Source organism: Dipodomys spectabilis, unplaced genomic scaffold, assembly GCF_019054845.1.
Source record: "Dipodomys spectabilis isolate Male_0828 unplaced genomic scaffold, ASM1905484v1 ptg000329l, whole genome shotgun sequence".
NCBI classification, from domain to species: domain Eukaryota; kingdom Metazoa; phylum Chordata; class Mammalia; order Rodentia; family Heteromyidae; genus Dipodomys; species Dipodomys spectabilis.
Window position 1 is genome coordinate 4,746,203 of NW_024871006.1, and position 24,633 is coordinate 4,770,835.

At 55.0% G+C, this 24,633-nt stretch overlaps 1 protein-coding gene across 1 annotated transcript in view; it reads left to right on the top strand.

Annotated features, from left to right (window-relative positions):
• The first annotated feature begins 5,563 nt into the window (after window positions 1-5,563).
• Itgb4 (integrin subunit beta 4) overlaps window positions 5,564-24,633 on the top strand; it is a 31,196-nt gene continuing 12,126 nt past the window's right edge. The window contains exons 1-25 of the mRNA XM_042665440.1: window positions 5,564-5,648; window positions 6,839-6,921; window positions 8,937-9,038; window positions 9,187-9,391; window positions 10,155-10,251; window positions 10,840-11,011; window positions 11,803-12,066; window positions 12,519-12,608; window positions 13,127-13,249; window positions 13,638-13,802; window positions 13,952-14,028; window positions 15,402-15,604; window positions 18,049-18,152; window positions 18,284-18,382; window positions 18,803-18,932; window positions 19,330-19,452; window positions 19,565-19,671; window positions 20,501-20,534; window positions 20,683-20,874; window positions 20,980-21,083; window positions 21,353-21,411; window positions 21,617-21,640; window positions 23,777-23,925; window positions 24,010-24,189; window positions 24,457-24,605. Of these exons, the coding sequence (XP_042521374.1) occupies window positions 5,570-5,648; window positions 6,839-6,921; window positions 8,937-9,038; window positions 9,187-9,391; window positions 10,155-10,251; window positions 10,840-11,011; window positions 11,803-12,066; window positions 12,519-12,608; window positions 13,127-13,249; window positions 13,638-13,802; window positions 13,952-14,028; window positions 15,402-15,604; window positions 18,049-18,152; window positions 18,284-18,382; window positions 18,803-18,932; window positions 19,330-19,452; window positions 19,565-19,671; window positions 20,501-20,534; window positions 20,683-20,874; window positions 20,980-21,083; window positions 21,353-21,411; window positions 21,617-21,640; window positions 23,777-23,925; window positions 24,010-24,189; window positions 24,457-24,605 (3,114 nt within the window). The 5' untranslated portion in view covers window positions 5,564-5,569. The remainder of the gene's footprint in view (window positions 5,649-6,838; window positions 6,922-8,936; window positions 9,039-9,186; window positions 9,392-10,154; window positions 10,252-10,839; window positions 11,012-11,802; window positions 12,067-12,518; window positions 12,609-13,126; window positions 13,250-13,637; window positions 13,803-13,951; window positions 14,029-15,401; window positions 15,605-18,048; window positions 18,153-18,283; window positions 18,383-18,802; window positions 18,933-19,329; window positions 19,453-19,564; window positions 19,672-20,500; window positions 20,535-20,682; window positions 20,875-20,979; window positions 21,084-21,352; window positions 21,412-21,616; window positions 21,641-23,776; window positions 23,926-24,009; window positions 24,190-24,456; window positions 24,606-24,633) is intronic.

Consider the following 24,633-nt stretch of genomic DNA (forward strand, 5'->3'; position numbering starts at 1 on the left):
GAGGAAAATGAGAAAGGAAAAGAGTAGAGAGCAGGGAGGAGAGAGAGGAGGGAGGCTTAGCTTAGCTAAGCTGCCCCAGGGGAGACATCTTGTATACCTTGGCTGCTGTGGGGCTCTGGCTCCCCCAGTCATTTTCAGAAGGCTTTGGTGGTGAGGAGAAAGGGTCTGTGAAGCCAGGCAGGTGTTGGGCATCACCGCCTGTGGGTCTGGTCCTCACACCTCATCCCCCCATCCACAGTGGGTGCACATGTCCCAGCTTCCCTTGGGTGCTGCTGGCAGACACAGCCCCTCAGCCAAACTGGGCTGGGCTCCTCTGAGCTCCTGCCCTGTGCTCCTATTTTCCAAGGCAGATTAGGGTACATGCAGGAATGGGCCAGTCTACACAGGCTTGTGTGTGGCAGCCATACTGGGGCTCCTTCGCAGTGTTCCCAAGTCCAACCACAGATGTTTCTGAACATCTGGCGTGTGAAGAACAGCTCTCAAAATGTGGCTTCGTGGTAGAGTGCTTGCCTAGCACCCATGAAGCCCTAGGTTCGATTCTCAGAACCACATAAGCATGAAAGGCTGGAAGTGGTGCTGTGGCTCAAGTGGTAGAGTGCTAGCCTTGAGCAAATGAAGCTCAGGGACAGTGCGCAGGCCCTGAGTTCAAGCCCCAGGACTGGCCAAAAAGAAAAAAAGAACAGTTCTCAGGAGACTGGGTGAGGCTGCCCAGCACTCCGACAATCACACTGAGAGCTGACAGCACAGGGATCCTGGTACAGATGAGAACAGAACCTCGGGGGGTCAGGTGAGTCCACGCCTCTATGCACCGTGTGCCTGTTAAGTGCCAGGCACTGGACTGGCTGCTAGAGCTTAGGAAGATCTGCCACAGATCAACTGCTTTGGGGGTCCACAGTCCAATGTGGTGATTAATTCAAACCAATGTGGCAAATACCATGAAGAAGCTGTGTCTGGAACGAGGGGTATAGCCCAGTGGTTGTGCCTGCTTACCATGCGTAAGGCTTTGGATTCTAACCCCAGCACCACATTCAAATAAAGCAATAAATGGTGGCACACACCATCAGAGATAAAGGTAGATCTCAGACAGATTTGCCAACTCAGGCAGAAGAGTCTGTGAAATGTTTATCTCCCAATAACCAGCAAAAAGCTGGAAGCGGATCTGTGGCTCAAGTGGTAGAACACTAGCCTTGAGGAAAAAAAGAAAAGCAGGGACAGCACTCAGGCCCTGAGTTCAAGTCAAGTCCTAGAACCAGCACCAGAAACCCTGAGTTCAAGTCCCAGGAACGGCATAAGAAAGAAAAAAGAGAAAGAAAAATGAAGAAAGAAAAAAGAAAGGAGATAGATAAAGATAAAGAGATGAGGGGCTGAGAAGGTGGCCCCGTGGTAGAGTGCTTGCCTAGCAGGCTTCAGTGAAGCCTTGGGTTTGAATCCTCATCACCACATACACAGAAAAAGCCAGGAGTGGCGCTGTGGCTCAAGTGGTAGAGAGCTAGCCTTGAGCAAAAGAGGCTCGGGGGCAGTGTCCAGGCCTTGAGTTCAAGCCCCAGGACTGGCAAGAAAGAGACAGAGAGGAAAGAGAAAAGGAAAGAAAGGAAAGGCATAGCGTCAAGGGCTTCAAGAACACAGAAGCCACCGCCCCCCCCCCCCCCCCCGGTGGTGGGAGGACGCGGAGTCCGGAGCGCAGAGGCTTCGCGGGGAAGGATGGGTCAGGCAGCCCGGCTCAAAGCCAGGGTGGGAAGGGGGCCGCCAGCGGTGAGGCAGGCCAGACAGAGGGCGACAGATAATCAAATAAGAACCCGGCTGGGCGGGTTGATCGTCAGCGGCCTGCCCCGAGGGCTGGGCGCCGGGTGCCGAGTGCGGGCCGGGGAGGACGCGCGGTCCCCACGCTGCGGGGCGCGCTCGGTGCCGGCGGTGCCGGCCCCTGGGTGGTCCTATTATTCACACCCGACGAGGTTTGGCTGGAGGACTGCGAGGTGGACTCAGCCCACGCCCCGGAGCGAGGAACCCCAACGCCAGGGGTCCCCCCAACACACACACACGCCGCCTCTGGGCCCGGTGCGCGCCCCGGGGCCGTCCAGCCCACTTCCACCCCGGCCCCGGGGACCGTGGCTCCCTGCCCGGGAACAGGGGCTCCGTCGGGCAGAGCCGCGGAGTCTGGAGAGGGTGGGGAGGCCGGGCGGGCTGGGCGGCCGCGAGGGGAGGCTCCTCCCCCGGCCCCCGCGCGCGGCCGGGCTGCGGGAGGGGGGCGCGGGGCGGGCCCGGCGGCGGCGGCGGCCGCGGCGCCCCGGCTCCTGCCCCGACAGGTGCGCGCCGCGCGCAGGAATGCGGCCCGCCTGACTCACCAGCGCCTCCTTCCTACCTGCGGCGCCCCATAAAGCGCTCCCCTCTTCCCGCACGCCCAACCGTCGTCGTCGTCGTCGTCCGGCTTCCCCGGCCAGCCCCACCGAGCTGCAGCCTCCGGGGGTTCCCCGCCCTCCCCCCCAGGGCGTCCAGTCCAGACAAGGTAGGTCCAGGGGGAGGGGCTGCGTGGGGACGGGGCGCCGGGAGCGGGGCGCAGGGCCGGCGGGCCGCAGAGCCCCCGGGCACACTCTCCTGACTGATCACGGTGTCCTGGGGAGGAGAGGAAAGTGGGCGCCCTCCTCATCCTGAGCATGGAGCTGCCTGGCTTGTGTCTTTCCTGCCCCTTCCTGAAGCCTGGCAGGCCCTGAGTCCCTCTGCCCATGCTGTCCAGGGCAGGCCCGGCCTGCCCGGGTGTGCCCAGGGGGTACCTGGATGCAGATGGGAGGGGAGGCGGGTTGTAAGGGATCAGGGGAAGGATGATGGCCGTCAGATCTCTCTGCTAGGATGGGTGTTGAGTGGTGGATGGGCAGGGGGCCAGATGTCAGACACCTAGGCCCACGGGGCTGTGCCCCTCAGGAGTTTGCACACACACTCCAGTGAGGGAGCTGCCACCCTGCAGTAAATGCCCCTCCGGTCTGGCTGGTCCAGGACCTGTTGGGTGGTGCCACAGTCTAAGTGGGGTGTTGGGGGAGTCCCGGAGTTTCCATTGACTCAACCATCTTGCCTGCCCTCCTCCCGGAGTTGTCTCCCTCCAGATACCCTTCCTCCCGGAAGTTCTCCTGGCACGGCCTATCGGCCCTGCCCCCTGCTCCTGCCCCTGCCCACCTCTGCAACCTTTTCCTCCCCACAGCACTGTGCTGTCAGTGCACCCCGGGGGTGCCGGATAGCCTCCAGGGGCAGAGAGCCTTGTCAGCCCTGAGTCCAGGTGAAGCCAAAGGAGGTAGCCTGGTTGTTGCTGTCCCCCACGGGGCTGGGAACTGAGCAGAGAGAGAGGACAGCTGGAGCGTCAGCAAGAAAGGAGCGTCTGTCCCCTTAGTCCCGGTTTCCCACGGATGACAGAGCAGCCAAGGGCCCAGGAAGGGCCCATTTAGAGTGGGTGTCCCGAGGATTCGGCCCAGCCTACCACAGCTACGTCTTGGGATAAACCCACGATGCTAACTTTTATGTGAAATCTCGTTGTTTCTCAAATTGGCAGCTACTTTAAAAACTCTGACTACAGTGGAGGCCAACAAAGGACTGAGTAGCCCCTGTAGCCTCTGAGGATGACATGTTGGGGTGTCCGCTGTGGGGGGTCTGCATTGCCAGGCCCTGACCAGTCCCTCCCTGCAGGATGGGGGACTTCTGGCATCTTTTGGGCCTCTTGTCTGTCTGGGAAACCAGGTTCAGTGGGGATTCCGTTGCAATCCTATCCAGGAAGTGCCAGGTGCCTGTGGCTGTGTGCAACAGCCCTGCAGCCCTGTGTGCCAGGCCTGTGGGCAGGGGTGGGTGAGGAAGGGCTGGACTTGGCCTCTGCCAGTGCCTCTACCTGCCTGGGTAATGGTGCCCCAAGGAAGCCAAGTGTGCAGCCGGCATTGTATAGCATGAGGGTGTGGTGTCTCCACCCTGGGGCTGCGAGAAAGTCATTTCCCCCTGGAGCCCCACCTTGACTGACTCAGCCCTGCTTCTCACTGCTGTCCCCTGGGGGTGCTGGCTCTGTGTATAGATATGCTGGCTCAGGTGCTTGTCCCTTTAGGGGACCTGGCTTAGAAGGTGGGGGACAGTAGCTTTCTGCCCTTCACCTGGGCAGGGCCTCCCATGCTTCCTCAGGCCTCAGCCCTCCAGACCCTGGGACTGTTCCTGCCCCACTTGTGAGGGGAGGGGCTGAGAAAGGATTCAAGAAGGAGAGCCTGAGCTCTCGAGAGAGCTAGGAGAGCTAGAGAGAGGTATGGCCCTGCCCTTTGCCCTTTGATCTGTAGGCCCTGGTGGCTCTGTAGCCATCCCCTTTCATTTCCCAGGCTTCAGCTTGTCCTTTTCAAAGACCTGCAGAATGCCCCGACCTGCAAGCTCGCCCTGAAGGTTGCTGATGAGTTCCCATGGTTTCCGGAGTGAACCAAAGGGCTGGGCACTGGTAGATCACGTGTATAATCCTAGCTACTCAGAAAGCTGAGATCTGAGGATCACAGTTTGAAGCCAGCCTGGGAAGAAAAGTCTGTGAGACTCTCTAATTAGCCACAAAAAGCCAGAAGTGGAGCTGTGGCTCAAGTGGTAAAGCACTAGGTTTCAACACAAATGCTCAGGGACAGAACCCAAGCCCTATGCCCAGCATACACACACACACACACACACACACACACACACACACACAAAGTGAAACAAAGGCCATTAGGGAGAATGTCCTGGAATTGTCACTGTGTGTATGAGAGTAATCAGGAGGCTGAGCGGCTGAGCGCCAGTGGCTCACACCTGTAATCCTAGCTACTCAGGAGGCTGAGATCTGAGGATCACGATTCAAAGCCAGTCCGAGGCAGGAAAGTCAGTGAGACTCTTATCTCCTATTAACCACTAGAAAACTGGAAGTGGTGCTGTGGCTCAGGCGGTAAAGCCCTTGCCTTGAGCTAAAGAGTGCAGGGACAACGCCCAAACCCAGAGTTCAAGCCCCATGACAGACAAAAAAAAAAAAAAGCAGGAGGGACTTGTAACCTTCTTCTGGGCTGTCTGCTCAGAACACCCCAAAACTCAACTCTGGGGCAGGTCGAGGGAAGAAAAAGAGGGCCAGTGACTAATGTCCCATCCCTGGCCTCTGTACTAGAAAAGATCCCCTCCCCACCTGGTCTAGCCAGGTGAACCCATCCAGAGAGGGTAAACGGGACTCTTTCTAAAGGTGGCCCCTTGCTGGACCTAACCCCTGTTAGGGAAAAGACAGAATAAGCCACGCCCTGCCCTGCCTTCAGGGAAACCAGCACCAAGAGACCTAGTACTGAGCAGGGTGGGAGCCTGGAGCACACAAAGGCCTCTCTGGGCAGGACAGAGGCATACGGGATTCCTAGCCTCTGCAGGGGAGGCAAGTCCCACTCTTTCTGGGCCCTACCACTCACAGCTCATAACTCTGAGCTTCTGATTCTACGCCTGCACAGCAAGTTGACCTCTTGCTTCTCTCGAGGAGCTCTGGTGGGGACCCAGGGAGCTGATGGTGCCAACCAGGGCTATTAGAGGCATTGTGTGTCCATCGTGTTTCTGCAGGAGGAAGACGATGGCAGGGCTGCATCCCATCCCATGGACCATGGTGCTTTTGGCAGCTCTGCTAAGCATCAGCCTTCCTGGGGGCATGGGTAAGTCCACACGTCCCATAGCCGCCTCTAGACAGCGCTAGCATTCTCCAGGCATTGCCTATATGTAAGGACACATCCCAGAAAGCCATCCAACAAGTGTGCCACGGGCACAGTTCTAGATGGCTGGGGAATCTGAGACCCCAGACCATCTAGCCCGCAAGTGCTAGGCTCTGCCAGCTGGCCTGAGATGGCCAGGAGGAGGAAGGCTGTGGAGAGGACAGAGGTGCTCCTGCTCAGAAAGCTGTTGTTTCCTCAGGCTGAAGTTCCTCAGAGGGGAAACTGAGGCTTCCACGGTGGAGCTGACAGTTCTATAGGAATTTGAAGGAGAGAGATTGCTGACACACCAACTGCTCTCGGCATGTCCCCAAGTTGACAGATGACTGGCACTACCTCTTACCAATTAAATTTTCCCAAGTAGGGCTGGGAAGGTGGCTCAGTGGTAAGGTGCTTGCCTGGCATGCATGAGGCCCTGGGTTCCATTCCTCAGCACCACATAAGCAGAAAAAGCCGGAAGTGGTGCTGCTGTGGCTCAAGTGGTAGATCACTAACCTTGAGCTGAAGAGCTGAGGCCCAGAGTTCAAGCCCCAATGGCTCCCCCTCCCTTCCTCCCAGAGCTGTTGTTAAGCATTGTGATGATTAAAGCCCAGGAGACCACCCACTGTGTGGATTGGTGCACACAGTAGGGCCTCGCTGTGTTTCTGACTGGACAGAGCCAAGGAGAAACCCTAAGGGCCTTTGTGGAAACTCTGGGGTTTTCCTCATTCATCTGCTGTATGCCAGGACTTGTGTTAGGCTAAGGAGACAGAGTCCTGTGAAGTTATAATGCCAAAAAGCAGGAGCTATAAAGGGGAGGGGCCAGCAGAGGTCAAGGTGCAGTAGATGCTGCTTGTCCCAGGGGCCGTAGAAGACAGGACATTGGCAGGGCCTGAGGAGTTAGCAGCCAGGGGAAACAGCCAGGGTGTTTCTGCTGATAAACGGCCAGCACCTCCAAGTCAGCCCCACCACCCATCCATCCCCTGAAACCTAGAAAGTTCCAGACCTAATCGCTCATTCCAAGCTATGCTACCTGGTGCAAAATGTTTCCTCCCCTCTAAGATCAGGAGAGAAGAATCCCCGTTCACAGGTGAGGGTAGGGAGGTAGGAGAGGGCGTGGCTACCAGCGAGGCTCTCCCCTGTGTCCGCCCTCCCAGCCAATCGATGCAAGAAGGCTCAGGTGAAGAGCTGCACCGAGTGCATCCGAGTGGACAAGGACTGTGCCTACTGTGCAGATGAGGTGAGCATTTCTGTTACTTCTGTTTTCCTCCTCTTCCTCCTCCTTTATTGGTGCCAGTAAGGGGACTTGAAGACAGGCCTGGACACCTCCCTTACTCCCTTAGTCTTTTCTTTTTTTTTAATTTTTTTATTTTACCTTTAAATTTTTTTAAATATAATTTTACCGTTGTTATTAAGGATTTCCGTTTCTTAAGTCAGGTAAGGAGTACATTTCTTTTTGGACAATGTCACCCCCTTCCTTCACTTTCCCCCAGTCTTCCTCTCCCGTCCCTGCCCACAAGCTGCATTGTTCATTTTCCACATTGTGTTTACTCAATACCATGACTGCATTTGTTCACCCTTTCTCCCTCCACTTCTGCACCCACCCCTTTATCCTCCTCCTCCTCCTCCTCCTCCTTCTCTTCTTCTTCTTCTTTTTCCTCCTCCTCCTCCTCCTCCTCCTCCTCCTCCTCCTCCTTCTCCTCTTCTTCTTCTTCTTCTTCTTCTTCTTCTTCTTCTTCTTCTTCGCCAGTCCTGGGGCTTGAACTCAGTGCCTGGGCACTGTCCCTGAGCTGCTTTTGCTCAAGGCTAGCACTCTACCACTTGAGCTATAGTGCCACTTCCAGCCTTTTCTGTTTATGTGGTACTGAGGAATTGAATCCAAGACTATGACATGCTAGGCAAACACTCTACCACATTCCCAGCCCTCCCTTTATCCTTCTAAAATGACCCAAAAAAATAGCAAAAACACCACCACTAAAAACAACAATAAAAAAAAGTTTCCATTTCCTGGAATTCATTTCAATCAATAGTATTTTAAATGTTTAGAGGAGTTTAAATGTTTAGAGGGTTCATCCCCTAAGAGTATATTCTTTTAGTCTGACTGTGTGCGAATGCCTAGAGTCCTGTCTAATTTCTCTCAGATGAGAGAAAACGTGCCATTTGTCTCCCTGGGTTTGGTTTACCTCACTTAACATGATTTGTTTTAGGTCCATCTATTTCCCAGCAAATGACATAATATTATTCTTTCTAATGGAAGAGTAAAATTCCATTGTGTATATCTGCCACATTTTTTTATCCACTCATCTGTTGGAGGGCATCTGAGCTATTTCTGAGCATATCTGAGCAATGAACATGGGTGTGCAAGTATCTTTACTGTATCCTAACTTATAATATTCTGGGTAGATGCCCAACAATGGTATGGCTGGGTGACAGGGAAGGTCTAGGTTTAGTTTTTTGAGGTTGTACTAGTTTTCCTGCCCATCACCAGTGCAATAGTGTCCCTCAGCCTTTTCATTCGGGGCTGGCACTCTACCACTTGCACCACACCTTCACTTCTGTTTTTTTGGTGGTTAATTGGAGAAAAGAGCATCATGGACTTTTTCTGCCCAATCTGGCTTCAAACCTCAGTACTCAGATCTTAGCCTCTTGAGTACCTCTGATTACAGGTGTGAGTTACTGGCACCTAGCTTATGAGCTGGGTTTTAGGGGGAGGAGGTTCTTGATTTTGGAGGGTTTCTTTGGTGCTAGTCCCTGAGCTTTTTTGCTCAGTGCTAATACTCTACCACCTGAGCTACAGCTCTACTTTTGGCTTTTTAGTAGTTAATTGGAGAAAAGCACCTCATAGACTTCCCTGCCCAGGCTAGCTTTGAACCATGGTCCTCAGATCTCAGCTTTCTGGGTAGTTTGGATTACAGGTGTGACCCACTGGTGCTGAGCTGACAAGTTCTATAGGAATTTTGAGGAATCTGCTGATGCACCAAGCTCTCTGTATGTCTCCAGTTGACAAATGACTGGTACTACCTACCAATTACATTTTCCTTGTCAACTTGAGGTCCTGTTGACAAACTCGCAGTAGACTCTGTTAGGAATATATTTTCACCATGGAAATTGGCAAAGACAGCCATCCTTCAGCCCAGGGGCTGAGAGACAGAGACAAGAGCCAGGATATCAGAACGAAAGAAATGCTGTTTTGGAACAGTCAGGAGATGGCCACTGCCCCTCCCTCCCCCCAAACCTCCATCTGCTTCTGGCCAGATGTTCAAGGAGCGACGCTGCAACACCCAAAAGGAGCTGCTGGCCGCGGGCTGCCGGCTGGAGAGTGTGGTGGTCATGGAAAGCAGCCTGGAGATCACAGAGGTGCGTGGAGCCTAAGGGCCGAGCTCTGCAGGGATGGTTACTGGGGGAGAGGGGTATGTGACCATAGTGCTCCTTGGGAGGACCGAAGCTCCCCCTTGGGCCTCCAGAGTGATCTTCCAGCCAGCTGTTCCCCTCACCCCCAACACAGGCCACACAGATCGACACCGCCTTGCGCCGTAGCCAGGTGTACCCCCAGCGCCTGCAAGCGCGGCTGCGGCCTGGTGAGGAGCGGCACTTTGAGTTTGAGGTGTTCGAGCCTCTGGAGAGCCCCGTGGATCTCTATATCCTCATGGACTTCTCCAACTCCATGTCTGATGATCTGGACAATCTCAAACAGATGGGCCAGAACCTAGGTATGGCTGTGCCGTGGTGGGAGGCTGTAGGATGGAGTGGGGACAAAGCCAGCTGGCTCCAGCGGGCAACTCAGGACAGTTGCATTCACCCCACCAGAAAGACAGGACATCCATGCCTCCAGAAGACCCTCCCTGCTCTTGGGCAAGGGTCCCAGCCAAACCTCACCACATGGGACTTTAGGGGCCGCCAGCAGTGGCTCTCACAAAGGTGCCACTCCCCGCCACAAAGCAGTAGATAAATCTCAGCTCTGCAGACCAAGCTGGGATCTGATCCTCAAATATCCTCCTGTTTTGCTAGAGGCATAACTCACCTGGGCCCCGGTACCTCAAGCCCGTAATCTCAGCTGCTTAAGAAGCTGAGATCTGAGGATCGTGATCCAAAGCCAGCCCAAGCAGACAAATCCATGAGACTCTTATTGCCAGTTAACCAACAAAAAGCTGGAAGTAGAGCTAGGGCTCAAGTGGTAGAGCGCCAGCCTTGAGTGGAGAAAAAAAAAAAAAGCCCTGTGGGAACATGAGGCCCTGAATTCAAGCCCCAGAACAGGCACCAAAAAATAATTAATAGATGCATAACTCTAGGTCCTCCAAGCCTCATTTCCTCAGCTAGAAGTAGGAACAAGAGCTACGAGAGCGCAAAGCAAAGCTCACAGACCAAGTGGGTCACATAAAGTGTGGGTCCTGCACTAGCCCCACCCCCACTGTGTCTTTGTGGGGCCTGCTGGGGCTCAGCTGTTCCCCCTCTTTTCCTCTTATTGATATCCAGCCAAGATCCTGAGACAGCTCACCAGTGATTACACTATTGGATTTGGCAAGTTTGTGGACAAAGTCAGCGTTCCTCAGACAGACATGAGGCCTGAGAAGTGAGTGACGGAGGGCCTGGGAAGGTGGCTCAGCGGTAGAGTGCTTGCCTTGCATGCATGAGGCCCTGGGTTCGATTCCTCAGTATCACATACACAGAAAAAAACCTGGAAGTGGCACTGTGGCTCAAGTGGTAGAGCGCTAGCTTGGAGCTGAAGAGCTCAGGGACAGCACCCAGGCCCAGAGTTCAGGCCCCATGAGTGACGGAGTAAGCCTCAGGTGGGCGGGGGTCCCGGCCCACCTCCTCAAAAGGCTGACACCTACCACTAGATAAAATGAGTCCTGGGCTGGGAAGGTGGCTCAGTGGTAGAGTGCTTGTCTAGCATGCATGAAGCCCTGGGTGCAATTCCTCAGTACCACATACACAGAAAATGCTGCAAGTGGCTCTGTGGCTCAAGTGGTAGAGTGCTAGCCTTGAGCAAAACAGCTCAGGGACAGCGCCCAGGCCCTGAGTTCGAGCTCCAGGACTGGAGAGAGAGAGAGAGCAAGAGAGAGAGAGAGAGAGTCTGAGTCCTGAACACTAGAACACATAGGTCCTCCCCCTCCTCTCCCTGACACTCTCTCTCTCTCTCTCTCTCTCTCTCTCCTAGGCTGAAGGAGCCATGGCCCAACAGTGACCCTCCCTTCTCCTTCAAGAATGTCATCAGCCTGACAGATGATGTGAAGGAATTCTGGGATAAACTGCAAGGAGAGCGGATCTCAGGCAACCTGGACGCTCCCGAGGGCGGCTTTGACGCCATCCTGCAGACAGCCGTGTGCACAGTTGAGTTCCAGGAGGAGCCCAGTCCGCCTGGTCCAGGAGCCTGCGCCGCCCACTGGCTGGCTCGAGAGCCGCTCCCAGGCTTACGTCCCAGGCACTCAGACAAACTCAGACCATTGGCATGGCCCTCAATTCCAATCTAGGTTTTGTTTTTGTTTTTTGTTGGTTGTGGGGCTTGAACTCTGGGGTCTGGGTGCTGTCCCTCAGCTCTTCAGCTCAAGGTGAGCGCTCTACACTTGAGCCACAGAGTCACTTCTGGTTTTCAGGTGGTTAATTGGAGATGAGTGTCACAGGCTTTCCTGACTGGGCTGGCTTTGAACCACAATCCTCAGATCTCAGCCTCCTCTTGAGTAGCGAGGATTACAGGCGTGAGCCACTGGCACCTGGTTTAACTTGCTCTTTTTTAGTTTAAGATTATTTTTTTTTACTTGTGTAGTGGCTCATACCTGTAATCCTATGCAGGAGGCTGAGCTCTGAAGATCATGGTTTGAAGCCAGCCTGGGCAGGAAAACCTGTGAGACTCATCTCCAACTAGTTATCTTAAAGCTAGAAGAGGAGCAGCTAAGGCTCAAGTGTTAGAGTACTAGCTTTGAGCAAGAAGCTCAGGGACCATGCCCAGGCCCTGACTTTAAGCTTCAGTACCAACCAAACAAACAAACAAAGAAAACCCTTTTTTAAAATTAGTAACAGGGGAAAGTATCCCTGTATTGCTCTCCCTTATTTGCCTGCTCTGCTTGTTCTCTGCTAGCAGCCTGCCTGCTCACTGGGCCCGCCCCCTTCTTGTCTTCCTCAGAGGGCCATTGGCTGGCGCCCAGATAGCACCCACCTGCTGGTGTTCTCCACTGAGTCTGCCTTCCACTACGAGGCTGATGGTGCCAACGTGCTGGCTGGCATCATGAACCGCAATGATGAGAAATGCCATCTGGATGACACGGGCACCTACACCCAGTACAAGACCCAGGACTACCCATCAGTGCCCACGCTTGTGCGCCTGCTCGCCAAGCACAACATTATCCCCATCTTTGCCGTCACCAACTACTCCTACAGCTACTATGAGGTATGGAGCCTGGGCTCCACTGGGAGACAGGTGACAAGGCCAGGGGGTTCATGGAGCTTTGTCCCCTCCTTTTCCCTCAGCTTTGAGGCCCCTGAGAATGGACCCTAGTGGGGAGGTCAGTGCTCATGTCCTAACTCCAAACCCAAGTAGAAGGGGGCTAAAAGAGTAGGCTCAGGGGCTGGGAAGGTGGCTAAGTGGTAGAGTGCTTGCCTAGCATGCATGAAGCCCTGGGTTCGATTCCTCAGTACCACATACACAGAAAAAGCTAGAAGTGGTGCAGTGGTAGACGGCTAGCCTTGAGCAAAAGAAGCTCAGGGACAGTGCCCAGGCCCTGAGTTCAAACCCCAGGTTTCAGGCCTCAGTGTCCCCATCTGTAAAGTGGAGATAATCTCAGAACTGTTGTCCGTTTTCAAGAAGATGCTTAACCGGGGCTCTGGCGTTCTCTCCTGCAGAAGCTTCATACATATTTCCCGGTCTCCTCGCTGGGGGTGCTGCAGGAGGACTCATCCAACATCGTGGACCTGCTGGAGGAGGCCTTCTACGTGAGGGCCGGCGTGGGCGAGGGGTGTCCATGTCCTGGTTGATAAGTGGGTCTGGGATAGGCCAGTAAAGAACGGTGTCAGCCGGGTGCCCATGGCTCCCACCTGTCATCCTAGCTACTCAGGAGACTGAGCTCTGAGGATCACAGTTCAAAGCCAGCCTGGTCAGGAAAGTCCATAAGACTCTGATCTCCAGTGAACCACCAGAAAACCAGGAGTGGCACTGTGGCTCAAGTGGTAGAGCACTTGCCTTTTGCTGAAAAGCTCAGGGACAGCGCCCAGGCCCAGAATACAAGCCCCATGACCGATAAAAAAAAGAAGAGAAAGAGGAAGAAGGGTTTCAAACTATCCCTGAGGGTCCGGGGAACTCACTTGGGCACAGCCCTGTGTTCCCAGAGTTCTAATCCTGCCACCACTCCCCTGACACCCATGGAGGATGCCCTCCATGTGGTGGGGCTGGAGGTGCCAAGGTGGCTGAGCCCGGGCTCTCCCACAACCACTGATTTCCTGTTCTCCTTCAGCGCATTCGCTCCAACCTGGACATCCGGGCATTGGACAGCCCCCGAGGCCTGCGGACAGAGGTCACCTCTAAGATGTTCCAAAAGACCAAGACTGGGTCCTTTCACATCAGGCGGGGGGAAGTGGTACGATCCGTGTTGGGCATCCAGAACAGTGCCCTCTGAGGGGTGGGATCCTCTTGAACAGTGGGCACAGGAACCCCTCTGGGGTCTGAGACCTGAATCTCCAGTGTCAGCCCCTTGGATGACCTGGGCACATTGCTCTGCTTGGGCACCCGTGTCCCTAGCTGGGATGAGTCAGAGCCTGGAGCTCCGCAGGCTGGTGAGATGATCACGGCCCGGAGAGTGGGAGGCACTTGTTGGCATCCTTGTTGTTCTGACTCCGGGAAGGAGGGCGTCCCCAGGGCTGAGGAAGGACACACACACATGGGAGCAGGAGGGCCGGGGGTTCGTGTTACGGGCTGGCGCCCGGCGCATCAGGCCCCCACCTTGGCTGATGGTGGAATCCCTGCAGGGCACGTACGACGTGCAGCTGCGGGCCGTGGAGGACGTGGATGGCACACATGTGTGCCAGCTGGCAGACGAGGACCAGAGGGGCAACATCCACCTAAAGCCCTCCTTCTCTGATGGCCTCCAGATGGACGTGGGCATCATCTGTGATGTGTGCGCCTGTGAGCTGGTAGGATTCAGCACTGCCCGGGGGGGGGGGCCTCCTGCACCCTGAAAAATGGAGCAGAGTCTTCTGGGGGGCCTCACCCCCACCCTTGCAGGATGTCCTGAGGCCCAGGACCCTCCCTCCACGTGCCCCCCTCCTTGGTTTCCTTCCAGCAAAAAGAAGTGCGATCCGCTCGCTGCCACTTTCAAGGAGACTTCATGTGCGGACACTGCGTGTGCAATGAGGGCTGGTGAGTGGGGGGAGGAAGTCCTGCCCCAGGATGTCACCTGACCATGGAGGCAGCTTGGCTGCCCAGCTAGGGCTGGGGTAGCAAATCACAGAAAGGGCTAGGAGAGAGGTAATGGCAGTTGTTGGGCAAAGCCAGTTGGGAACATTTAAGATGATCCCTACTTAGAATGGTTTAAGGGCTGGGAAGATGGCTCAGGGGTAGAGTGCTTACCCCTCATGCATGAGGCCCCGGGTTCCATTCCTCAGCAACATATAAACCACAACAACAAAGCCAGAAGTGGCGCTGTGGCTCAAGTGGTAGAGCACTCGCCTTGAGCTGAAGAGCTGAGGGACAGCGCCCAGGCCCAGAGATCAAGCCCCACGACCGACAAAAAAAAAAAAAAAAAAAGTTTACATGAGGATTTCTTTTTTTAATTCTTTTTTTTTTTTTTTAATGGTGTGAAAACGATTCACTTTCAGACATTCAAATAGACAGAGATAGGATGTTTGCAAGGTTAGGTATATTAAAGGTGATTGATAGTTTCAATTATAATGGGTTTATCAGAATGCTAACTTCATTGTCCATCATAAGCAAGGAGCATCTGTACCCAGACATGGGGACTGTCTCTAGATAACTACAATGGATACAGGGAGGCTGTGGCGGGTCTGTTCTAGGACCAGCATAGAGCACATCTCACCTTTCACTCTATACCCAAACCTTTCACACTTGCAGTATTTTTTATTTATTTATTTTTCTTTTGCCAGTCCTGGAGCTTGAACTCTGGGCTTGGGCACTGTCCCTGAGCTCTTTTTGCTCAAGGCTAGCTCTCTACCGCTTGGAGCCACAGCTCCACAACTGGCTCTCTGGTAGTTAACTGGAGATAAGAGTCTCACAGACTTTCCTGTCCAGGCTGGCTTTAAACTTCATCCTCAGATCTCAGCCTCCTGAGTAGCTAGGATTACACGCATGAGCCACTGACACCCAGCTTCTATAAGATTCTTATCTTCAATTAACCACCAAAAGACCAGAAGTAGAGATGGGGCTTAAGCAGCAGAGTACCGGCTTTGAGCAAAAAAGCTAAGGGACAATGCCCAGGCCCTGAGTTCAAGGCCCAGTACTGGTATACACACACACACACACACACACACACACCTCTTTGAGATACTGAACAAGTCTAACATTAACCTGAGACACAGAAGCTATAAGAAGAAACACCGAGGGCCAGGACCTTTGGTCTGAGGTTTGAGTCTCAGCTTAGCTGCTGCTGTTTGGGAGACTTGGAACTGCCTCAGCTCTCAGAGAGCCTCAGTGTCCTCATCTGTAAAATGGAGCAATAATCGCCCCCAGCCAGCCCTCTTCCTAGGCTGCACAGCGCTGACTGTTTCCTCCCTTAGGAGCGGCAAGACTTGCAACTGCTCCACGGGCTCACTGAGCGACACGCAGCCCTGTCTGCGGGAGGGCGAGGACAGGCCGTGCTCGGGCCGAGGAGAGTGCCAGTGCGGCCGCTGTGTGTGCTACGGCGAAGGCCGCTACGAGGGCCACTTCTGCGAGTACGACAACTTCCAGTGTCCCCGCACCTCCGGCTTCCTCTGCAATGGTGAGCACCGAAGCTGCGGCCGGCCCGGAGGGGCCTCAGGGTGACCCTGCCCTCCTGGCCAGGAGACAGGATCCCCAAGTGCAGGCCCAGCCCCACACCTCACTCCCTCATCTACAAGTCCATGCCCAAGGCCCGTGTGAGCACCAGCTTCCTCCTGGTTTTTTTGCCGGTCCTGGGGCTTGAACTCTGGGCCTAAGCGCTGTCCCTCAGCTCTTCAACTCAAGGCAAGCTCTCTACCACTGGAGCCACACAGCACCACTCCCGATTTTCTGGTGGTTCATTGGAGATGAGAGTCTCGTGGACTTTCCTGCCCATGCTGGCTTTGAACCACGATCCTCAGATCTCAGCCTCCTGAGTAGCTAGGGTGACCCGCGTGAGCCACCGGCACCTGCTTTCCTCCTGTTTTAAACTCTAACACCCCTGAGGTTCTCTCTGGCAGGTCAATTCCCCACTCCCCCATCTCATCTGGGTGGCAGGACACGGAAGATGCCTTCTGCATATCCCCACAGGGCCTACTCATGTAAGACCCAGGCCACCAGCACAGAGTGGGGCCAGAACTCTCAGAACTAGGAAGCTGGGGACAAGTCAGGCAAGGACTGATGGTCAGATGAAGCCGGAGGAATGCAAGTCCCCTCACGGAGCACACATTAAGCCCCCACTGCATGCTGGCCCCCGGCATGGCGGAAGGTCATGCCTTGTTTGACTACCCTTTTCCCCATTCTCGGTTTCCCTCCTCTATCCCACCACCATTTTTTCTTTTCATCTGTCCATCCTAGAATGCACTGAAAGCATCAAAAAGGAGAGCCAGGCACCCCTGAAGAAGCAGACATCCAACACAAGTAGAAGGGAGGAGGGGAGGAAGATGGCTATGGGGAAGAAAAGTCAGAGTACAAGCAGCTTGGGAAAGTCAGAGTAGGAGCAGCTTGGGATCTGCTCCCCAGCAGGACACTGTGCTTCAGACAAAAGGAGTCCTTAGGGTTTTTGTTTTTTTCTGTTAGTATGTTTACCTTGTAAACATTTAACCACCATTGCTAAATCTAATCATTTATCTGTAGATTCTTGTGAATATATATATATATGTTTTTTGTTTGTTTGTTTGTTTGTTTTTGCTGGGGGTGGGGGAATTCTGGCCCAGGGGCTTGAACTGAGGACCTGGGCATTGTCCCTAAGCTTTTTTTTTTTTTTGGGGTCCGGTCGTGGGGCCTGAACTCTAGGCCTGGGTGCTATCCCTCAGCTCTTCAGTTCAAGGCTAGCGCTCTACCACTTGAGCTATAGCACCACTTACGGCTTTTTTTTTTTTGATTATGTGGTGCTAAAGAATCGAACCCAGGGCCTCAGGCATGCAAGGCAAGCTCTCTACCACTGAGCCACCTTCCCAGCCCCCCTAAGCTTTTTTGTTCAAGGGTAGTGTGCTACCACTTAAGCCACATTGCCACTTCTGGCTTTTTGAAGTAAGAGTCTCATGGACTCTCCAGCCTGGGCTGGCTTCAAACTGTGATCCTCAGATCTCAGTCTCCTGACTAGCTAGGATTATAGCATAAGCCACCAGTACCTACTCTCATAGATACTGTGTAACACATTTGTCAGTTGTACTTGAATATTGAGGGCTTGAACTCAGGGCCAGAATCCTGTTTCTTAACCTTTTCACTCAAGGTTGGTACTCTTATCACTTGAGCCACAGCCCTTTTATTTTGGTTGGTCCTGACTCTTGAACTCAGGCCTGGGGTACTGTCCCTGAGCTTTTTGCTCAAAGATATCACTCTACCGCTTTTGAGCCGCAGCTCTGCTTCCATTTTTCTGGTTAAAATTGGAGATAAGAGTCTCATGGCCTTTCCTGCCTGGGCTGGTTTTGAACTGCGATCCTCAGATCTCAGCTTCCTGCATAGCTAGGATGACAGGCGTGAGCCTCTGGCACTTGGATTCATTTCTTACTCTCTTGTACTATTTTTTTCATACCTGTTCCCTTGGCCAGGACCCATTAAGGTTCTTAGAGCAGCCGGCTGCCGGTGGCTCACGTCTGTTATCCCAGCTACTCAGGAGGCTGAGATCTGAGGATCAAGATTCAAAGCCAGCCTGGGCAGGAAAACCTGTGAGACTCTTATCTCCAATGAACCACTCAGAAAACTGGAAAGGGCGCTGTGGCTCAAGTGGTAGAGCACTCGCCTTGAGCTGAAGAGCTGAGGGACAGCACTCAGGCCCAGAGTTCAAGCCCCATGACCAACAACAACAACAAAAAAGAGTTCTTAGGGCAACCACGTGATTCAATTCATGTTTGTGAAGCTCACAGAGTAGAAAGGAGACAGCAGGGTGGAAGGGCAGAGATGCAGGGAGAGGGATCCCAGGAGAGAAGGGAGGCTGATGGCTTCTCCTCTGCTTCGGCAGCAGGTGGGTAGCTGGATCGCAGCTGTAACTATGGCCCCCCTCTCCCCTGTTCCTCTCTGCAGACCGGGGACGTTGCTCCATGGGCCAGTGTGTGTGTGAGCCTGGCTGGACAGGCGCAAGCTGTGACTGTCCCCTCAGTAACGCCACGTGCATTGACAGTAATGGGGTAGGCCTGGGTGCCCACCACCTGGGACGGAGAGAGCCGGGGGAGGGGTTGGGGCGGAGGGGAGGGGGAGGATGGGGAGCGGGGAGAGGGATGGGCCGCGGTGGCTCACTGGCAACCCCTCCCTGCCCCAGGGCATCTGTAATGGACGAGGCTACTGTGAGTGTGGCCGCTGCCACTGCAACCAGCAGTCGCTCTACACGGATACCACCTGCGAGATCAACTACTCCGCGGTGAGGCCAGGCTCACCTGGTGCCCGGGTGTGGATGGTCACGGGGATCCCAGGCACAAGACAGGGTGGGAAATCCAGGAGCCCAGGGTCCCACCGTAATCCTAGCCGCTCAGGAGGCTGAGATCTAAGGACAGTAGCTCAAAACCAGCCTAGGCAGGGAAGTCCATGAGACTCTTATCTTCAATTAATCACCTAAAAACCAGAAGTGGAACTGTGGCTCGATTGGTAGAGCGCTAGCCTTGAGCAGAAAAGCTCAGGGACAGTGCCCAGGCCCTGAGTTCAAGCCCCAAAACCAGCAAAAAGAAAAAGAGAGGGTAGGAAAGGGGCTGTGGCTGGCAGGGTGCTGGAAGGCCCAAGGCTGGGGCAATGAGGCCTGCCTGGCACACAGCACCCACCTGTCTACTCCTTCTCTCCTTCCCAGATCCGCCTGGGCCTCTGCGAGGATCTGCGCTCCTGTGTACAGTGCCAGGCCTGGGGCACTGGGGAGAAGAAGGGGCGCACATGCCAGGAGTGTAGCTTCAAGGTCAAGATGGTAGATGAGCTTAAGAAAGGTAGGCCCAGGGGCTGGGAGTGTGGCTTAGTGCTTAGAGTGCTTGCCTGACATGCATGAAGCCCTGGGTTTGATTCCTCAGCACCACATACACAGAAAAAGCCAGAAGTGGCTCTGTGGCTCAAGTGGTAGAGTGCTAGAGCAAAAGAAGCTCAGGGACAGTGCCCAGGCCCTGAGTTCAAGCCCCAGGACCAGCATTTAAAAAAAAATTGGCACAAGAGGAAGGAACCAAATGCAGGCAGTGGGCACCCAGTCCAGCTCAGGACACAGCTGGGCAGATCAGGAGCCTGGAGAGGAGGCATGGCATGGGCAGCATCCTGACCACAGGAGCAGTCTGTAGGGGGCTTCGGGGTGCAGGGATGGAGTTGGGGTGCCCGGCTGACCGTCTATGGGTACAGGAGAGGAGGTGGTGGAGTACTGCTCGTTCCGGGACGAGGATGATGACTGCACGTACAGCTACACGGTGGAAGGCGACGGGAGTCCAGGCCCCAACAGCACGGTCCTGGTCCACAGGAAGAAGGGTGAGCAAGCGGGCGGGCGGCGCGGGTGTGTGGGGAGGGGCGCGTAAGGAGGGGCACCGGTGGGCCCTCAGGGCGGGGGTGAGCACCGCCTCCCTCCTCTGTCTCCTCCCAGACTGTCCCCCTGGCTTCTTCTGGGGCCTCATCCTCCCGCTCATCTTGCTCCTGCCGCTCTTGGCACTGCTGCTGCTGCTCTGCTGGAAGTACTGTGCCTGCTGCAAGGTGAGAGCCCCAGGGCCCTCCCCACGGCTCCACCCCAGTCTCCCCCCAAAGTCCTCTCCCTCCCCCAGAGCCAGACTGGTTGGGTTCTGCCTGGGCTCAGCTGTGTGACCTTGAACAAGTTACTTCATCTTTCTGTGCCTTAGTAGACTCTTCTTTACAGAGGAGATAGTAGAACCCATCACCAGAAAATGGTGTGGGACCAGGCACCGGTGGCCCTCGCCTGCAATCTCAGTTTAGGAGATTCTTATCTCCAATTAATCAGGGGGGAAAAAACAGCCAGGTGCTGGCTATAATCCTAGCTACCCAGATGCTTGAGATATGAGAATCACGGTTCAAAGCCAGCCCTGGCAGACAAATCCAGGAGACTCTTGTCTCCAAATAATCAGCGAAAAAAAGACAGAAGTGGAGATGTGGTTCCAATGGTAGAATAACAGCCTTGAGTCAAAAAGCTAAGGGACAGCACCCAGGCTCTGAGTTCAAGATGAGAGAGAGAGAGAGAGAGAGAGATGCTTATGCCTGTAATCTCAGCGTTACTTGTGAGACTGAGATCTGAGGATCATGGTTCAGCCTGGGCAAGAAAGCCTTGAGACTCTGATCTCCAATAACCACCAGAAAACTGGAAGTGGAACTATGGTACAAAGTATTAGAGCACTAGCTTTAATCACAAAAGCTCAGGGAGAGTGGTCAGGCCCTGAGTTCAACAAGAAGTTTATTTTCTGCAGGTCTTTTCAGAGCCTTTGAGCTAGTGATTTGTATAATCTGCAAGAGGACTAGCGGCGGCCCGGGTGGCTGTCCTCGCCCTCAGCCTCTCCCCACTCTTGTCTCCTAGGCCTGCCTGGCACTTCTCCCTTGCTGTAACCGAGGTAGGTCTGAGCCTTCAAGTGGAGCTTGGATGATGGCTCTGGGTCCAGGCTGAGATGGAGTGGCCGGGCCCTGGGCACCCCTGGCTGATGGATGGGTGTGGCCGGGCGGGTCTAGGGCGGAGCCTGGCTGAGCATCGTTTCCTCACAGGCCACATGGTGGGCTTTAAGGAAGACCACTACATGCTGCGGGAGAACCTCATGGCCTCGGACCACCTGGACACGCCCATGCTGCGCAGCGGGAACCTGAAGGGGCGGGACACAGTCCGCTGGAAGATCACCAACAACGTGCAGAGGCCTGGCTTTGCCACGCACACCGCCAGCTCCAACCCGGCAGAGCTGGGTGAGGGGGGGGGCAGTGGTCCCTGGTGCTGGAAACGGTGGCTGCAGAGCCTGCCCACTGGTGCCCGCCATGCCTGGTGCTGATGACTCTCCTGCTTACTCCCAGTGCCCTACGGACTGTCCCTGCGCCTCACTCGCCTCTGCACGGAGAACCTGATGAAGCCTGGCACCCGAGAGTGTGACCAGCTGCGCCGGGAGGTGGAGGAGAATGTAAGGACCTAGAGGAACAGCTGAGCGGGGACTTGGGCCTGGGGGCAGTGGCAGCCAGGTTGGAGGGCAGAGGTCAGCAGCCACAGAACCCACACTGTTCTAGGCTGGGATGTGGGGCCTTTTGGATCTGTGCCTGGCATATCATCCTGGGACATAATAGAGTCGGGCTCTCGGGGAATGCCCGCATGTGCCCTGAGGGACCCTCTGGGTAGAGCCCACCTGGTGCCTGGCTCCCAGGCCCAGCCTCATGACCCACCCTTGCCTGGCAGCTGAATGAAGTGTACAGGCAAGTTGCGGGTGCACAAAAGCTCCAGCAGACCAAGTTCCGGTGAGTCCTGGGGTGCCTTGGGGAGGGGAGGGGGCAGCGGGTGCAGCCAGGTTCCACTAAAGCCTTGCCAGACCCAGGCCTGGCAGCCAGGATCCCCAGGCCGGGGGTGGGGGCGGGGGGGTGGGGAGCAGGTGTTCAAACCCCTAGGCAGAGCATGTCTCCACCCCAGGGCTTCTCTGGCTCATTGTGCCCTTTGTCCCCACAGGCAGCAGCCAAATGCCGGAAAAAAGTGAGTTGAAGGGCCTGGGAACGTGGCCTAGTGGTAGAGTGCTTACCTAACATGCACGAAGCCCCAGGTTCGATTCCTCTGTACCACCTACACAGAAAAAGCCAAAAGTGGCGCTGTGGCTCAAGTGGTAGAGTGCTCGCCTTGAGCTGAAGAGCTCAGGGACAGTGACTAGGCCCTGAGTTCAAGCCCCAGGACTGACAAAAAATGTAGTGAAGTGAAGATACCCTGATGGCATGGGCCAGCTCCTGCCACTAACCTATCTGTCCCCTGCAGCGCCTACATCTCGTGGGGGGGGGGGGGGAGGAGGAAGAAGTGGGGAGGGGGGGAAGGAGGGGGGGAGGGATGTGTGTGTCTTTCTCCCTTCCTTTTACGGACCATTGCTTTTTCTATTTTTTTTCCTTTTGTGCCAGGACTGGGACTTGAACTCAGGATCTTGTAATTTTCCTGAGCTTTTCTTTTTTTTTTTGGCTCAAGACTGATTGATCTATACCACTTGAGTCACACTTCTTCTACATACAGCTTCTTGCTGGTTAATGGAAGACAAGGTTTCTCAAGCCTGTAATCCTAGCTACTCAAGAGGCTGAGATCTGAGGATCCAGGTTCAAAGCTAGCCCGGGCAGAACAGTCCGAGTGAGACTCTTAACTCCAATTAACCACCAAAAAAAACAGAAGTATGGCTCAAAGTGGTAGAGCACTAGCCTTGAGCACAAAAGCTCAGGGACAGCGCCCAGGCCCTGAGTCCAAGCTCCATGACTGGCAAAAAAAAAAAGTTTCTCAAATGTGTCTGCCTGTGCTGGCTTCAAACTGTGATCCTCAGATCTCAGTCTCCTGAGTAGCTAGGATTATGTGTGACCTACCAGTGCGAAGCCCTCACTCTGAAAGACAGCACACTGCACAGCTATTTGCCTACTTCCCTGTGGGTCTTGGCCCTTCAGAGGGTGCAGGAGACAGAGACCTCCATGCAGACTCCATGTAGAGACAGAGAAATCAGAATAACAGTGTGTGGCCGTCAGGAAGCAGTGCTCTGCCAGCTCTCTGCATGCTCACAATGGGCCTGGTTACCTTAGCCCACCATCTCAGCCGCCTGTTCTAAAGGGACCATCAGTATTCCAGTTTTCAGAGAAGGAAACAGAATCAGAGCGGTTAAGTAGCTTGTTCGACCATCAGCTTGCCTATCAGGACCCAGTGCAAGGATATGAACCAGCAGGGTTCAAGAAGGTACAGCAGGGACTGGGAAGGTGGCTCAGTGGTAGAGTACTTGCCTTGCATGCATGAGGCCCTGGGTTTGATTCCTCAGCACCACATAAGCAAAAAGAAAAAAGCCGGAAGTGGCGCTGTGGCTCAAGTGGTAGAGTGCTAGCCTTGAGCTGAAGAGCTGAGGGACAGTGCCCAGGCCCAGAGTTCAGGCCCCACGACCGACCCCCTCCCCCCAAAAAAAAGAAGGTACAGCAGCAGCTTGGCTCTGGCTGCCATATGAGGGAGGAGGACCCTGTGTGGACCTCTGCACTGCCTGGCTACTAAGTCCTGCCCTTCCTGCTGTCTCTTTAGAAGTGTGTGTGCGTGCACTCACGCATGGGGCTTGAACTCAGGGTTCGAGCGCCATCTCTTAGCTTTTTCACTCAAGGCTGGCACTCAAGTGAGCCACACCTCCACTTTCAGCCTTTTGATGGTTGATTGGAGATAAGAATCTCATGGAAGCCAGGCCCTGGTGGCTCACGCCTGTCATCCTAGCTACTCAGGAGGCTGAGATCTGAGGATCATGGTTCAAAGCCAGCCCAAGCAGGAAAGTCTGTGAGACTCTTATCTCCAATGAACCACTGGAAAACCAGAAGTGGCGCTGTGGTTCAAGTGGTAGAGTGCTTGCCTTGAGCTGAAGAGCTGAGGGACAGCGCCCAGGCCCAGAGTTCAGGCCCCACGACCAACAACAACAACAAAAATCTCACAGGCTTTCCTGCCCAGGCTGACTTTGAAAGGTGATCCTCAGTCTCTTCTGCTCAGCTTCCTGAGTAGCTAAGATCACAGGCATGAGCCCCTGATGCCTGGCTCTGCTATCTTCTATCCTGTGGCCTGATGTAGAGAGGCCAGGAAGAGGCAGGCTCACACCTCCACTCGCTGACTCCCTCCCCCTCGATGCAGGCAAGACCACACCATTGTGGACACGGTGCTGATGGCTCCTCGCTCAGCCAAGCAAACCCTGCTGAAACTGACAGAGAAGCAGGTGGAGCAGCGAGCCTTCCATGAGCTCAAGGTGGCCCCCGGCTACTACACCCTCACCGCAGAGCAAGGTAGGCGGGCAGGCGCTCAGTGCCGCTCCCTCTCCCCTCCCACCGAGGTGACACCCCCCTCCACACCTGACCCCCTCTCCACAGACGCCCGGGGCATGGTGGAGTTCCAGGAGGGGGTGGAGCTGGTGGACGTGCGGGTGCCCCTCTTCATCCGGCCTGAGGATGACGATGAGAAGCAGCTGCTGGTGGAGGCCATCGATGTCCCCGTGGGCACGGCCACCCTCGGTCGCCGCCTGGTAAACATCACCATCATCAAGGAGCAAGGTCGGTCTGCCCCTGCTGAATATCCTCCTAGAGGCAGAACAGGGCCGGGAGGCACGAGCTAGTCTGGAACCCGTGCAGGCCTTGCTCCAAGAGTTTGGTCAGTGCACGAACCATGGCTTCCATGATGATGATAATGGTGCTCAGCCTCCCAAGATCCACAGGGCCCTAGACACTCCCTGCCTGCTGGGGGGGATGGGGGGTGGGGGGGGATGGAGATGAGAAGGGACTGGGTCCAGCGCCCCCTAACGGGCACATGGCTCCCTGCAGCCAGCGGAGTGGTATCCTTTGAGCGACCCGAGTACTCGGTCAGTCGCGGAGAGCAGGTGGCCCGCATCCCCGTCACCCGGCGCATCCTGGACAACGGCAAATCCCAGGTGTCCTACCGCACCCAGGACAACACGGCTCAGGGGAACCGGGTAAGCTTCACCCTGCTCCAAAGACACA